Source organism: Tauraco erythrolophus, chromosome 5 (assembly GCF_009769465.1).
Source record: "Tauraco erythrolophus isolate bTauEry1 chromosome 5, bTauEry1.pri, whole genome shotgun sequence".
Classification (NCBI taxonomy): domain Eukaryota; kingdom Metazoa; phylum Chordata; class Aves; order Musophagiformes; family Musophagidae; genus Tauraco; species Tauraco erythrolophus.
In genome coordinates, this window is record NC_141469.1 from 82,336,913 (window position 1) to 82,350,419 (window position 13,507).

The following is a 13,507-nucleotide window of genomic DNA, read 5'->3' on the forward strand; positions in this document are numbered from 1 at the left end:
CCTACCAACGTGTGAAAAACTCTGCAAACCAACCCCAAGATTATGTCTTTGTTCCTGTGGACAGTTTCTAAGCAAGTCTGTTACTTAACAAACCATTTTGTTTTGCCAGCTGGGACCCTAAAGGAATGAAAAATCATTTTGGCAATCTGACACCACGTTTCTGAGCTACAGGATGCAAAGTCCTTCTGAGAATCTGGCTCTGTAACAACATTATAATATACCCTGGCATGGGGAGGACCATCTCAACTATTAAATTACTGGAGCATTACAAAGCAATAATCCCAGGATACATACCTCACCGTGATCATTCCATGTTGTGTTACTTCCTTCTTTTGATAAGCCCAGTTCAGAGGGTAACTTACTTAAGCTCCTTCTGCCCGATAGCCAACCTCGCCAGAGCAGCCCAGGCACAGAGGAGGTGAGCAGCAAGAAGCAGAAGCAAACTGGGGTAGCAAATTGCACCTTGCAACTCACAGCATGATGCTTGTGTGCCTTGGAAGACTCCACTGTAGGTAAGAGTCTTTTGCTGCATGGCATTCATTCCCCAAACTGTGGTGGGTCGAGCGTATCGTTATATGTACGGGTTTTAGTTGTCTTTTGGGATCCTGGTGGTTAAGAGCTCTTTCCAGGACAGAGCACCTTACATTTAAGCGCTGATGTTCCAGGTGAGAACGACCCCAGAAGATGTGGGTTTTGCTCTGAGAAGCACCTTTAGGGGCTGGGAGGGCCCCAGACCCATGTTTAGTTGCCTGAAGTGAGACCATAACATGTCCAGCTTGGTGATGGTGTGTCCCAGATAGTAGCAATGAGCTCCCTACATTAAGAGTTGCCTGGGAGCAGTCAGAAACCACATGTTATTATTGGCACTCTCATCAGCCAGATGAAGGATATTCTGCTTTCTCTCAGCATGGGGAACATCAGCACTTCTAACATCTCAACCTGAAAAAGAATGCCACTTCCAAGTGAGCCACTTAAATGCAGCCTGTGGCCTCTCCTTCCTCGGCCTGCCTCTGGCATTGCTAGTTCATGGGAGAGGCACAAGTGATTTGTTTGAGTATCAGAGCTGGCATACAGGGGACTGGCTCACTTGGAGTTTCTTCCTCTGCAAAGACGCACCAGCTTGAATTAATGGTGAAGCCTGGAGAGGCAGCAGCTCTCCACAGGGGCTGGGGCACGACTGCCAGTAATTCCTATTGTTTACCAGCAGGAACATGGCTGTAGAAGGGCTGAGGAGGCTTGAGGATGCCTACGGTGTAATTTGCCACTGCTAGTCCCATCATAAGTGTCTCCCCACCTTGTGTTGCCCAGGGCTCTTGCCCCAAGTCTAGCAATACGTTCAGGCAAGCACTCCCTGTAGCACTGCTGCCTGTCAGCTAAGTAAGCCCCTGTGTTGCTTCTGGAAAGAAAGGTGGAGAAAGCTGGGAAACTCTCAGAATAAGAGAGATATCTTTAAGTACATGTACATTTGCTGCCATAAGTAAAAAAACATTACAGCAAATCTCAGTATTTCTCCAGCGTTGGCAGCAGTGTCACTTATTTGCTAACACTTAGACTAAATCTGCCAGGATTTACCGATACAGTAATACACGGCTAGAAGAGATCCCGTTATTTGCTTTTATTTCATGGTAAGGATTCCTCAGAAAAACTACAAAAGGTATATATATAAAAAAAGGATTAAAATCTTCTTGTGCAAAGGGAGTAGCTTGAAGGCAAACCTTTGACAGCAGCGGGGATGGCTGCCACCCTGCTAATCAGGGCAAGGAGCTTCCTCCGGAGGAAACTAACAGGGTAGAAGGCAGAGAGGGAAAAGTGAGACACCAAACATCCTTTTCTGTCTTTTCAGATCTCAGACCAAACATGGGTTTTAAAGGCCCCATCTGTGCAACAGCAAAGTCTCGTTTCTGCCAAGAGCGCTAGTAAAGAGCACGGACGTGCAGGACTGCCAGCTGCAAGGGAAAACTCCCAGGCTGTCTCGCCTTCAACCCTGCCATGGCCACAAAAGCCACCGGCTCTAAGAAATACCTCCAGCTGCTCCTTTTTCAGCTCGTTCTTCTAGGGCCTGTCTTCTGTGGGAACGTGTTGGTCTGGCCAACAGAAGGCAGCCACTGGCTGAACGTGAATATACTTATACAGGAGCTCATCCACCGTGGGCACAGCGTTAGCATCCTGGTATCCAACGCTTCCCTCTTCATTAAACCCAAGGCTGACACTGTGGAGAAGTTTGAGGTTTATAACGTGCCCTTCAAGAAAGACACTATTGAGAACCAGATAGATGAGACGGTGAAAGTGTGGATGAGTAACAGGCCAACCACCTTGACCTTCTGGCAGTTTTACAAGAGGCTGGAAAATATGACCAATGGCTGGAACCAGATGATGAGGCTAATGTGCGACGCGGTGCTGACCAACCAAGAGCTGATAGCCCACCTGAAGGAGTCTAGCTATGACCTGCTGCTGACAGACCCAGTGACTCTCTGTGGGGATCTCGTGGCTCTCAAGCTGTCCATCCCCTTCGTCTACTCACTGCGCTTCACCCCAGCCTCCACCTTGGAGAGGCACTGTGGCAAGATCCCAGCCCCACCATCCTACGTGCCCGCAACCCTGTCCGAGCTCACCGACCGCATGTCCTTTGGTGAGAGAATAAAAAACATCGTGTCGTACTACCTGCAAGACTACATCTTCAGGAGATTCTGGGGAGAATGGGATATCTACTATAGCAAGATCTTAGGTAAGCCTTCTGCTACTTCACTTCTCATTACACATTCTCCTGCTTTACGACCTGCAGAGTTAGGAACCCGGCAGGGCAGCAAAGTCAAGGTCTAAGAGAGTTCAGCAAGAAGTTTGTCGTTACATCCCTATGTAGAAAAGGGAATGAGCCACCAGGGTCCATCAGTTGCAGCCACTCCCCTGTCAGGGTGCTGTGCTGCTACGCCATTGCATTGAGACCGGGAGTGGTGGTCATCCCAACGGAGGGATTTGCCTTTTGCCATAATTACTTTGAATGCGGAGGTTGAAACAACTTCCACATCAGACAGGGCCCTCAGCAAGGGCGCTCAGCTCCCACACTTCCCCCTCCAGTACCGGCTTGCACAGAGAGCAGCCAGCACCAGAGCTGGTTTCAAAGCCCAGAGTGTCTGACAAGGAGGGGCAGCTGGGGAACTCCAAGCCGATCTCGCCACCCGCAGCAGCAGCAGCACTGAAATGCATTTTGGCTTTGTAATGGGGACTTCACTTAGGTCGCTGGTCATGGAAAACCAGTTCTCTCTGCACAAAACAAGTGTTATTTAAAACACACCCTCCGCCCACAAGCAAACAGTGAAAGCAACAAGTCTTCCTCTGCAGGCTTTTCTTCTGGGCTCTTTTGAGTGAATATGTAAAAAAATATGTCTCTTGAGGTATTAATCACATGATCAACATGTCATTTTTACTAACCTCGGTGGGGTTAGTAAAGTACACTTACTGACCTTTACTGAGCTCATGGAAAAGGGTATTTGCAAATCTCACAGGGCCCAATTGCCTGCAAACACCTGCCTGCTGCAGGATTCCACAAGCACACCGAACTGCTGTCGTGTGCACAGCAGATGGGGGATCTCAGCTTGGCTTCTCACAGCCCAGCTGCTTCTGTCACCCTCATTCTCACCCAGGAAAGGATGCTCTGGGCAGCGCGGAAGCTGTAGCAGAAGTCTTGCACTACATCAGTAGAAAACATTGTGTAACAGGGCCAGGCAGAAGCCCAGTAATGATGATTTCTAGCCCAGTGAAGAGGAGTTAATTATTTCTTAATTACACATCAGAAGGGTGACCATAAATAAAACCGTTTAACAGATTTTCTGGCTCAACTTTAAGTGCATAACTGGCACCTAGGGGCAGGCAGGACAGCCCACACTGTCACCTACCAGCTCTGGCCTCTCGCAGATCATGCTCTGGAAGAGGAAGTTCACGTGAGGACAGTCTTACTCTGATACTGGAGTCACTCGCTGTGCAGCTTCACCCACTCTGAGATGCAAATTTTAGCTGCAGCCCTGGAGCATCACCTGACACGCACTGCAAACACTCAGTGGCTTTATGAAGCAAGAGGCTGCCCACGCAGTGGGCGAACATCTTCGCTGCATCCCCAGCTGTGCTTCGCAGAGCCAGGAGAATGAGAAAGTCACCTCTTCTACCGAACGAACAACACCACAGAGCCTGTAGTTAGACAGGCAGGAGGGCCAGGACGACCAACAGGACACAATCCTTGCTGAACTGACCCCCCCGGGCTGACAGCTCTCCCCGCTGCTCCAGAAGCAGCACGCCTTCCAGCTTCAGCAAGCTATTTACCACCAGATGGTGCCAGTCACCGTTTTCCCCAGGAAAACACGCCGTTCTGCAGGCCAGGATTTCGGAAGAGCTAGCTCGGTTCCCTCCCCTGCGGAAGAAGGCAGTGCCGCACATGCCCAGCCCAGCTCGGGCACACCGCAGCTCCCGGCGAAGGAGGGTGATGGGGCCGTTGGCACACAGGGCAGGCGATGGCTGGGAAGCGGGTGGCAGCGCTGTGGCTGCTGGCTGTGTTGGGCTGGGGGTCCGGGGGGAAGGTGTTGGTCTGGCCGGCTGACAACAGCCACTGGCTGAACATGGAGTACATCCTCCAGGAGCTCGCGGTGCGGGGCCACCAAGTGACGGTGCTGCTGCCTTCGTGCTTCCTCATCTTCAACACCACAGAGCCGTCACCATTCCAGTTCGAGGTGGTCGAGATACCGATCACCAAAAAGGAGATGGCTGCCTTACTGGAAGAAGCTTTCTGGTTTTGGTTTTACGAGGAGAAGACGCTGCCTTTCTGGGAAAGTCTTTACAAGACGGCTCAACTGTTCCGCAAGCTGGAGAAAGTGACCAGAATCATTTGTGATGGAGTCCTGAAGAACGAGGCGCTGCTGGAGAGACTGAGGGCATCCACCTTTGATGTCCTCTTGGCAGACCCACTGACGCCCAGCGGGGAGCTGTTTGCTGAGAAGCTGGGTATCCCCTTTGTGTACACCATCCGGTTCTCCGTGGGCAACACGGTGGAGCGGTTCTGTGGCACACTGCCAGCACCTCCTTCCTATGTACCAGCCATCCTAAGCCAGCTAACAGATAGGATGTCCTTCCTGGAAAGACTAAAAAACATCTTCATCTACGCTGGGCAGGATATCTTCTACCATTACTTTGTCTGGGGAAGCTGGGATCAATACTACAGTGATGTTTTAGGTAAGGCTGCTCTTACTTCCAGAAATTACATCTGCTGCACGCACAAGAGTAAATACCTACAGCTTAGAGGTTAAGGCACAAATTAGGAGCATGACAGCCCTGAACTCTCTCTCCTTCCTCCAAAATTCCTGTGTCAAGTCAAACCGTCCAGGTAAGCACAAATGTGACCTGTTAATCTGATCTGCTACACCAGTACACTGTCCATACTGGTACTTCTAGGAGCGGTAAAACAGTTCTAAAGGCACTTGGAACAGAGCTCATCAGTCCCATTTCATAGATGGATCGTGACAAACAGTAAGAACAGCCAAATAATCCCATGTACCCATCAAACACTACTACTGAATTAAACCTTTGGCAGTGGAAGTAAAAGATGGTTTTGGAAAGCTATACAGCAATACTACCTTTTTTCCTCCTAGCACCCTTCTTGCTTCCTAGCTTATCTCAAAATGAGAGATAATGGCCCCCTCTGGTCTTTTAGAGGGTTGGGAGAGCAGCTGAGCGCAGCTTTCAGGGAGAAAAGGTCCTCAGCAGAGACAGGCTTCTTTGCTTTTTCTGAAAGTGTCTAAAAGAAATATTAGAAGACAGTTGTATTTGTTTGTAGGATTTTTTCTTCTTTAAATAATAGTTGCATAAATATTTTCATGTTTTCGCTCAAAGTGATTATTGCAATGCCTAAAAGAAACAGGGCAAACATACACCAGTAGGGTGCTAAGTAATTCTGCTCTGAGCACTAAGTTGTTAGGATATCCTACTATCAGAGTACCTGGCCGTGTGCTTACTTGTGTTGCTGATCATGTTTGACGGAGAATGGAAGATCCTGTGCTGGCAGAAGCAGGGTTTGCTCATCTGCTGTTGTGCAAGCCTCAGAGCTGCTTGGATCTTGTGCCGTCTTTTTTATCATAAAATGTGGGGTCAAGATTAAACCACACCACAGGGAAAGGGCTTTTGGTCCTCACATGCTGCAAAATGCCCCTTGTGGTGAGCAGAACCAGGAGTTGCTGTCATTGTGAGATTAGCTGTGACTCTGCAGGAGACTCCAGAACAGAATTCGCTGCTTGCCCAGTGCTGTTTGCCCAGTCCTCTAGTTCCGCCTAGTAGAACTCAGGGTTGACTCAAAGTCTACTAAAGAGACCTTTTAGTGCAATGGACTTTGAATCTTGTACAGAATAGCTGTTTAGGCAGATAACGAGCGAATAGTAAGCACAAGGGCATCTGTTCTGCTGCCCTCCAATCTCTTCCTGCATCTCCCAAGAACGTCTCTGTGCTCTGTAAACAAGTGCCTTTTCCCTGGATTGATTTTTTTTTTCCCCCTAATACCAAATAAGACTTAATTACACCTTTATATCACTCTACTTGTAAGGCAGGCTTCATTTTTGTCTCCATTAACTTTTTAACTGACTCATTGTTCTTTAGTTAAAATAAAATCAAATACAAATTACTGGTGTAAAAGGTAATGCTGATCAAGTAGTATAAAAAAAAAGCCCTACAGATAATTTTTATCTTGCTGCTTATTTAGCTTGGGTCCTGCTTGCACTAGGCTGGCTTTGGACAATCATTTACTAACGCTTCTAACCCTTTTACTCCCCAGTTCCACTTTGTGGGGAAAATACTGCAAAGACAACTTGCAACATGTACCTGAGAAGATTTATTTTTCCAAATGGGAAGTTATAAAAATTCTTTTTAAGATTGTATTGCCGTGTTCGTGGCAACTGGCCAAGACGAATGCAGGGCAGGGCAAGGAATAGTTGTAGATGTGTCCATGTTTTCATTCCATGATTTGATAAACTGGCAGTGCCAAAAGACAAAGGCAAGGTTCCTATTTTGCAACCTACAGCAAACAAAACTGGTCTCATGTGTGTTGTAACCCTCTTGTACCTTGTCCACAGGAAGGCCCACAACTCTGTGTGAGACGATGGGGAAAGCAGAGATATGGTTAATCAGAACATACTGGGATTTTGAATTTCCACGCCCTTTGCTGCCCAACTTTGAGTTTGTTGGAGGACTTCACTGCCAGCCTGCAAAGCCATTGCCAAAGGTATCCCCACTTTGTTCTGTCGTTACCTGGTTGTTTGCCAGCAGAACAAAACCTGTTACTCTCCCTGATCCATCGTGCAAGCCTCGTCCTGAGAAAGCTCATTCTTAAAGAAAGGGCTGCCAGTGGAGAGCACAGAGCTATTCAGCAATCTGTCCATACTTGTGCAAACTGAGGGCTGGGTTTGCAGCCTGCTGTCTTAAAAGAGGATAGCTGAGGTCAGCAGGAGGGAATACAGTGTTTGTTTTAAGAAAAATAGGTGCTACCTCACAGTAGTTAAGTGCAAGACTGAATTCTAAGATACAGACTTGCAGCCCATGATAACATTGAAATACCTGATGTAAAAACACACTTTGATGGAACAATTCTACAGACAAAATGGAATCAAGCCTTGCAGAAAGAGAGGAGTGATGAATCTCTTTTTCTATTGTTGCTTAGTGTAAGACATCTTAAAGGGAGTAAAATTCTCAGCGTCTCCAGCCTACTCTCTGCTGTGACTGGCAACATTCAGGTGGCATTTGAAACTCCCAGATACTGATGGCAGCAACACAACAAGTTCTGGTCTAGCTTATCACTCCTGTAGGAGCCTTAGAGGAGGTAGGGAATTTTCAGTGCCAGTTGTCTGCTGAAAGAAACCTTCCCACTCTCTTCCCACTCTCCTGTAGCAGGGGTTGAGTTGAGGGAAATGAATAACTGTTCTCTTTTGGATGCTATTGCTCCATTTCAGATGACACTAACTAAAAAAAGGAACAGGAAGACCTACTGGTCTGATTCGTGGAAAATCTGTTTGGCAACATGAGCTGCACTGCAAGAAATAGAGAACTGGCCGACTAAACAAGTGACTGATGAATCTCTGATCAGGATGTTGAAAAACCCTGTCAGTTTTCAGCACTGTCCCTTCCTGCAGAGCTGTGAAACGTGAAGTACTTGTTCTAGGGAAATCCAGAACCATGACTGACTATGCTGGAGAGGGTGTCACAGATATTGCCCTCTCAGGCCAGTGCGAGGATGCGTTCCTGCTGCTTGTGCTCTGAAAGAAATGTGTCCTGAAACTGCTTGACTTGCTTTCCAAAAGACAAAGCTTCTGCTACCTGATTCAGCTTCTCCTGCTCCTTCCTGCAGTGCCTGTTTTGCACAGGCCAGGTCTATCTCTGCTGTGCCCTTCTGTCAGCGGAGGTGCTCATGCCTCACGATCGTCTCCTTGACGAGCTAAAAAGGCTGTGCTCTCTTGTGCACAGAAATCTCTGCAATCTGCAGTGCATAATTACTCTTAGTGTGTTTCCTGCCTCTCCTAGGAAATGGAAGAATTTGTTCAGAGCTCAGGGGAACACGGCATCGTGGTTTTCTCTCTCGGGTCAATGGTCTACAACCTCTCTGATGAAAAAAGCAATGTCATTGCCAGAGCCCTCAGCCAGATCCCACAAAAGGTGAGTTTCCTTTCAAGTCTGAAACAACTCGCCTTGTTTTTTGTCACTCCTGTTGCCTTCAGCAAGCCTTGTACGTTTGGAATGGGCTGTGTTTTGCCTGCACCTCCACTGGCTGTGCCACAGCCGGGAAGCTGGGCTCTGCAGAGGCAGATGGCTGAGTCAGCTCGTGGGGAGTTCTGGCGCTTCCCCCCCTCTGAACCGAATGACACGGCAGTGTGTCCATAGGCCAGAACAGAAAAGTCACACTGTGCAATCTTAATAGTAAGCACCTGATAGCTAATCAAAGAGCTGAAGTGGAGCCCAAACTACTTGAATTACTGGGAAAAGGTACCTCGGTTTGAGATAAAGCCCGAGATTACACATAATAATGCAGAAGGGCATGTCACTGCTCTGTGTTTATCTTATCCTTCCTCTGTTCAAGGTCCTCTGGCGGTACAAAGGGAAAAAACCTGAAACTCTGGGCTCCAACACCAGGATTTATGACTGGATACCCCAAAATGACCTGCTTGGTGAGACTGATTCTATCTAGGATGCACTGTGCCTTTTGAAAAACTGTTTCCTTCTTAGTTTTTCCACTGAAATGGCTTATTCAGGCAAAAGAATCACATAACACTTGTGGCTCACGTCTCCGTGAATGCAGGCTGCCACAGCTGCCACTACATGTGCCTCTCCTTCCCTGTTCCAGGCCACCCCTTGACAAAGGCCTTTATTACTCACGGTGGGACCAATGGGATCTACGAAGCTATCTACCACGGGATCCCGATGGTTGGGATTCCCATCTTTGCCGACCAGCACGACAACATTGCTCACATGACGGCAAAGGGAGCTGCAGTTGGGCTGGATTTCAGCACACTGAAGACGGAAGACCTAGTTGATGCACTGAATACAGTCATTAACAATTCCACGTGAGTTTTGTTCCTGCCTTACAGTAGGATGAGGTTTATGGAAATCTTGGGCTGCTGCTGTGAGAAATTCTGCTGGCTCTTCTGGGAACCACACATACTAAGTAGCTCAAGTTTGGGTTTCAGATGAAAACCACCTTTCATGTCTGAGAATCAGCATTTCTCAGAAAGGAGATCAGGAATTTGATTTTCCTTCTACTACATTTTATTTATTGTGGAGGCGATCTACAACAATCTGGATGATGACTGGGCATGCAAAGATCCGGATGAAATCCGGTGCACGCGCCCCCCTGCCAACCTCCTCCTTAGTTCTATTGCTGAGCAGGATGTCATACGGTCTGGAATATCCCTTTGGTCAGCTGGGGCCAGCTGTCCCAGCTGTGTCCCCTCCCAGCTCCTTGTGCACCCCCAGCCTGCTCGCTGGGAGGAGCAGCGTGAGAGGCAGAGAAGGCCTTGATGCTGTGTAAGCACCGCTGAGCAGTAACTCAAGCATCCCTGTGTTATCAACACTGTTTCCAGCACAAATCCAAAACATAGCCCCATACTGGCTACTGTGAAGAAAATTAACCCTGTCTCAGCAAAACCCAGCACACCATATTACCTTGGACCAGAAAATGCTTCAAATGTTTCCATGTTCCTTCTTGTAAAGGAGTATCTGGAATAACTTTGAAGAACTTTTCTTTGCAAAAGATCAGCTTTCTCTATTACTGTTCATAACCCACTTTTATGCAGATAGGAGTAAACTGGGCCAGTTTCAATATATTTAAATAACACTGATGAAAGTGAAAGGAGGGCTGTCTGCCTTCCTCAAGAGGACTGCCAGGTGCTGAACAGGTTGTTTCAGGAATCAGTGACAAATCTCCTTGGTTTCTTCTTTTTTCCCCAGCTATAAGGAAAATACTCTCCGGTTATCCAAGATACACCATGACCAGCCAGTTAAGCCTCTGGACAGAGCTGTCTTCTGGATTGAATTTGTCATGCGGCACAAAGGAGCAAAGCACTTGAGACCAGCTGCTCACCATCTCACCTGGTACCAGTACCACAGCCTGGATGTTCTGGCATTCTTGTTCACCTGTACAGCCATTGCTGTCTTCGTTCTTGTCAAGTGCTGCTTGTTTTGCTGTAGGAGATGTGGCAGGATTGCAAAGACGAAGAAAGAATAGACGTCCTGTTCCCATCAGCACTTTTTTTTCTTCTCCTAGGCTGATTCAGCAAGGCATTTATGCACATTCCATGGTGAATAAAATTTCAAATCCGTTTTGGTGTATTTCATAAATTCAGCCTTCCCAAGCGTGGTACTGTGGTTCCCTCATTCTGCGACGAGTCTCCTTACCTCGACTCTGCCCTGTGCTATAACATCACCCAGGCTTGATGATTCACGACCTAAACGCGTTCCCTGTCCGAGCAGCTCCGAGATGACAGGCTCCTGAACAGCGCCCACCTGAGCGGCCAAGGTCATGAAAAACTGGCAGCTGCAAGTGGCTGGTGAAACCTGTATCATCAGGTTTTTTTAAAGGCATTTACTGCTTAGGGGCTCTGGGGAGACCAGAGTCCTAAGATCAGTAGAGGAATTACTTTTTTAGAACCATTTCTCTTTTCCGTTCAGTATGTGCCTGGAGTCCTGCTGCTCCGGCCATCATTCTAACTGCAACACTATAGGGGTGTGAAAACCACCTCTGCCAGTAACTTGCCCATCTTAACCCCCAAATGCCTCTGAGACAACTGGTAAGCACAGGAAAACCTGTAGAGAGGGAACTTGCAAAGTAACCTTAGATGTGGGCACACTGCAATAGACACGTGCCTTGCCTGGAGAGCTGGGGAGAAAATCCTGCTGCTCTTGGCTCAGATCAGAGCGGCCGTAACCACAGCGCTCCTGAGATGGCTCGAGGTGCCCTTGCTGATAAAAGCCTACTGAAATGATGCTAGTTCTGGCCTCCTGTTCTAGGTGAGGTTATTCCACTTCTGTGCCAGCTCACTCAAGGAAGATCCTGCCCCAAATTTAATTGATATTTGCGGTATTGTGGATGCTGCAGAGTTGTTTTCAAACAGAGCAGGCTGAGAAAACATGTTGTATTTCTTCACATAATAAAATTCCCTACCCTACGTTAACTTTTAACCTGAATAGTTTCAACATGTGCTTAAATCTCTTCATACTACCAGAGTTACAAAAGCTCCAGTTAATTGTTTCCAAACTAAAGAGGGGTTAGAACAAGACCACTGCTTCTCATGGTAACTTCTGGTGCAGTTCCTATGGTCATGACAGGATGATATGCAGGAATATGTCAAGCCTTTGGATCTTGACAGGTGGGCCTGTGTGAAGCTCATGAAGTTAGTAAGGATTTGCCCCCCAGCAGGCAGGATTCACGCTTTCGCCGTGAGTAGGGGACCCACTGGAGCCAGGGACAATGGTGTAAGGGCTCCTGCTCCTTTAAGGGAAGCGGCAGTAACAGCATGGAATGAACTGACCTGCACCCCCCCATTCCCTGCCCCCTGCGCCGCTGGGGGGAGGAGGTAGAGCCGGGAAGAAGAGGCAAAGGGGGGGAGTGGTGGTGTTTTTAAGACCTGGCCTTGTTTTCTTGTTATCCTCTCAAGTAACCATTTTTGTTTGCTTTTCTCTTTGTAGGTAGCTGTTAATGAATAGTTTTGCTTTAAGAAAACAGCCTCTTTTGCCCGGGACCGTGGTTGGTGGGTGCTCCTCTGTTCCTGTCTCGACCCTCAGCTCTTTTATTGCATTTTTCTCCTCTTCATTTTACTGGAGCGGGAGAGCTGCGTGGGGTTTAGTTGCCGGATCGGCCTAACCCACGACAATTACGTGCGTTTTCTGGGAAGGGCATAAGAAGGGAGATAAACAAGAGGTGATTGCGGCAAACTGAGAAGTAGCTGTAGCAGACCAAGATGTTCCAAAGAGAAGATCACAGCAAAAAGGTAAGGGCGCCAACTTCATCCTGTCCTTTTTCCTGCTGCTTGAATGTTTTCTTCAATATCAATAATTCTTCCTTCAAAAACGCAGCCGTTTTCTGGATAATCTTATAAATACTATAATAGCCATTCAGCATTACTTTGAGAAAAATACAGTAATATTTTTATGGCTCACTGTAGACTCCTCCATTCCTACTCTAAAAGGTGTTTTTTTTTCTAGAAGCTCTGTAGGGTGTTGCTCACCAGCCTGGGCTGCGGCACCAGGGACGCTGTTGCATCTTCCGCAGCCAGGAGGAAATGGCCTGCCTCTTGTGGGCAGGATAGGTACCTTGAGTTGAGTAGTTAATTAGTTCATTAGTAGTTCATTATCTCAACTCAGTCCAGCTGGATAAGAATGATTGGTGCCATAATTCCCCCTTTTTGTTTTAGTATTTTTTGTTTTCACAAAGGCTTTAAGGTGAGCAGAGATCCGGCCCATTCATCCAACTCCAGCACGCTTCCCTTCCGCGAATACCACGTCGGGGCTTGCGGCTTTACCTTCTTCTCCGAAGGACTCTCGCTCGAGCTCCCGGCTCCGGCTCTGGCTCTTTTGGCTCGGGCTCCTTAGGCTCGGGCTCTCGGCTCGGCGAGGGAATCAGGGCTTCCCAGGGTCTCATCGATGTATCACGTCGGGGTCACCAGTTGTTGCTCACCAGCCTGGGCTGCGGCACCAGGGACGCTGTTGCATCTTCCGCAGCCAGGAGGAAATGGCCTGCCTCTTGTGGGCAGGATAGGTACCTTGAGTTGAGTAGTTAATTAGTTCATTAGTAGTTCATTATCTCAACTCAGTCCAGCTGGATAAGAATGATTGGTGCCATAGTAGGGTGATAAAATATTGATAACATTTCAAAGATCAGAAATATCTCTGCATAACTGCTGTATATAGAGTAGTAGTCAAGACACGGGTGGAAGTCATGTAGCAGTTGATAAAAAGTCCTACAGAAGACTTTGACTCAAGACTAGAAATAACT

General features: G+C 47.7%; 1 protein-coding gene across 1 annotated transcript; it reads left to right on the forward strand.

Annotated features, from left to right (window-relative positions):
- Nucleotides 1-1,972: 1,972 nt before the first annotated feature.
- Nucleotides 1,973-10,741, forward strand: LOC147528773 (UDP-glucuronosyltransferase 2A2-like). Its single transcript, XM_086612624.1, has 6 exons — nucleotides 1,973-2,725; nucleotides 7,104-7,252; nucleotides 8,545-8,676; nucleotides 9,098-9,185; nucleotides 9,362-9,581; nucleotides 10,465-10,741. Exons 1-6 carry the CDS (start codon nucleotides 1,990-1,992, stop codon nucleotides 10,739-10,741), a joined length of 1,602 nt encoding a protein of 533 aa, XP_086468750.1. The 5' UTR covers nucleotides 1,973-1,989.
- The last annotated feature ends 2,766 nt before the right edge of the window (nucleotides 10,742-13,507 follow it).

Coding starts and splice junctions, on each gene's coding strand:
- LOC147528773 (XM_086612624.1), top strand. CDS start 1,990: ATGGCCACAAAAGCCACCGGCTCTAAGAAATACCTCCAGCTGCTCCTT. Junction 7,253..8,544: donor CTGCAAAGCCATTGCCAAAG/GTATCCCCACTT, acceptor TGCCTCTCCTAG/GAAATGGAAGAATTTGTTCA. Junction 9,582..10,464: donor ACAGTCATTAACAATTCCAC/GTGAGTTTTGTT, acceptor TTTTTTCCCCAG/CTATAAGGAAAATACTCTCC.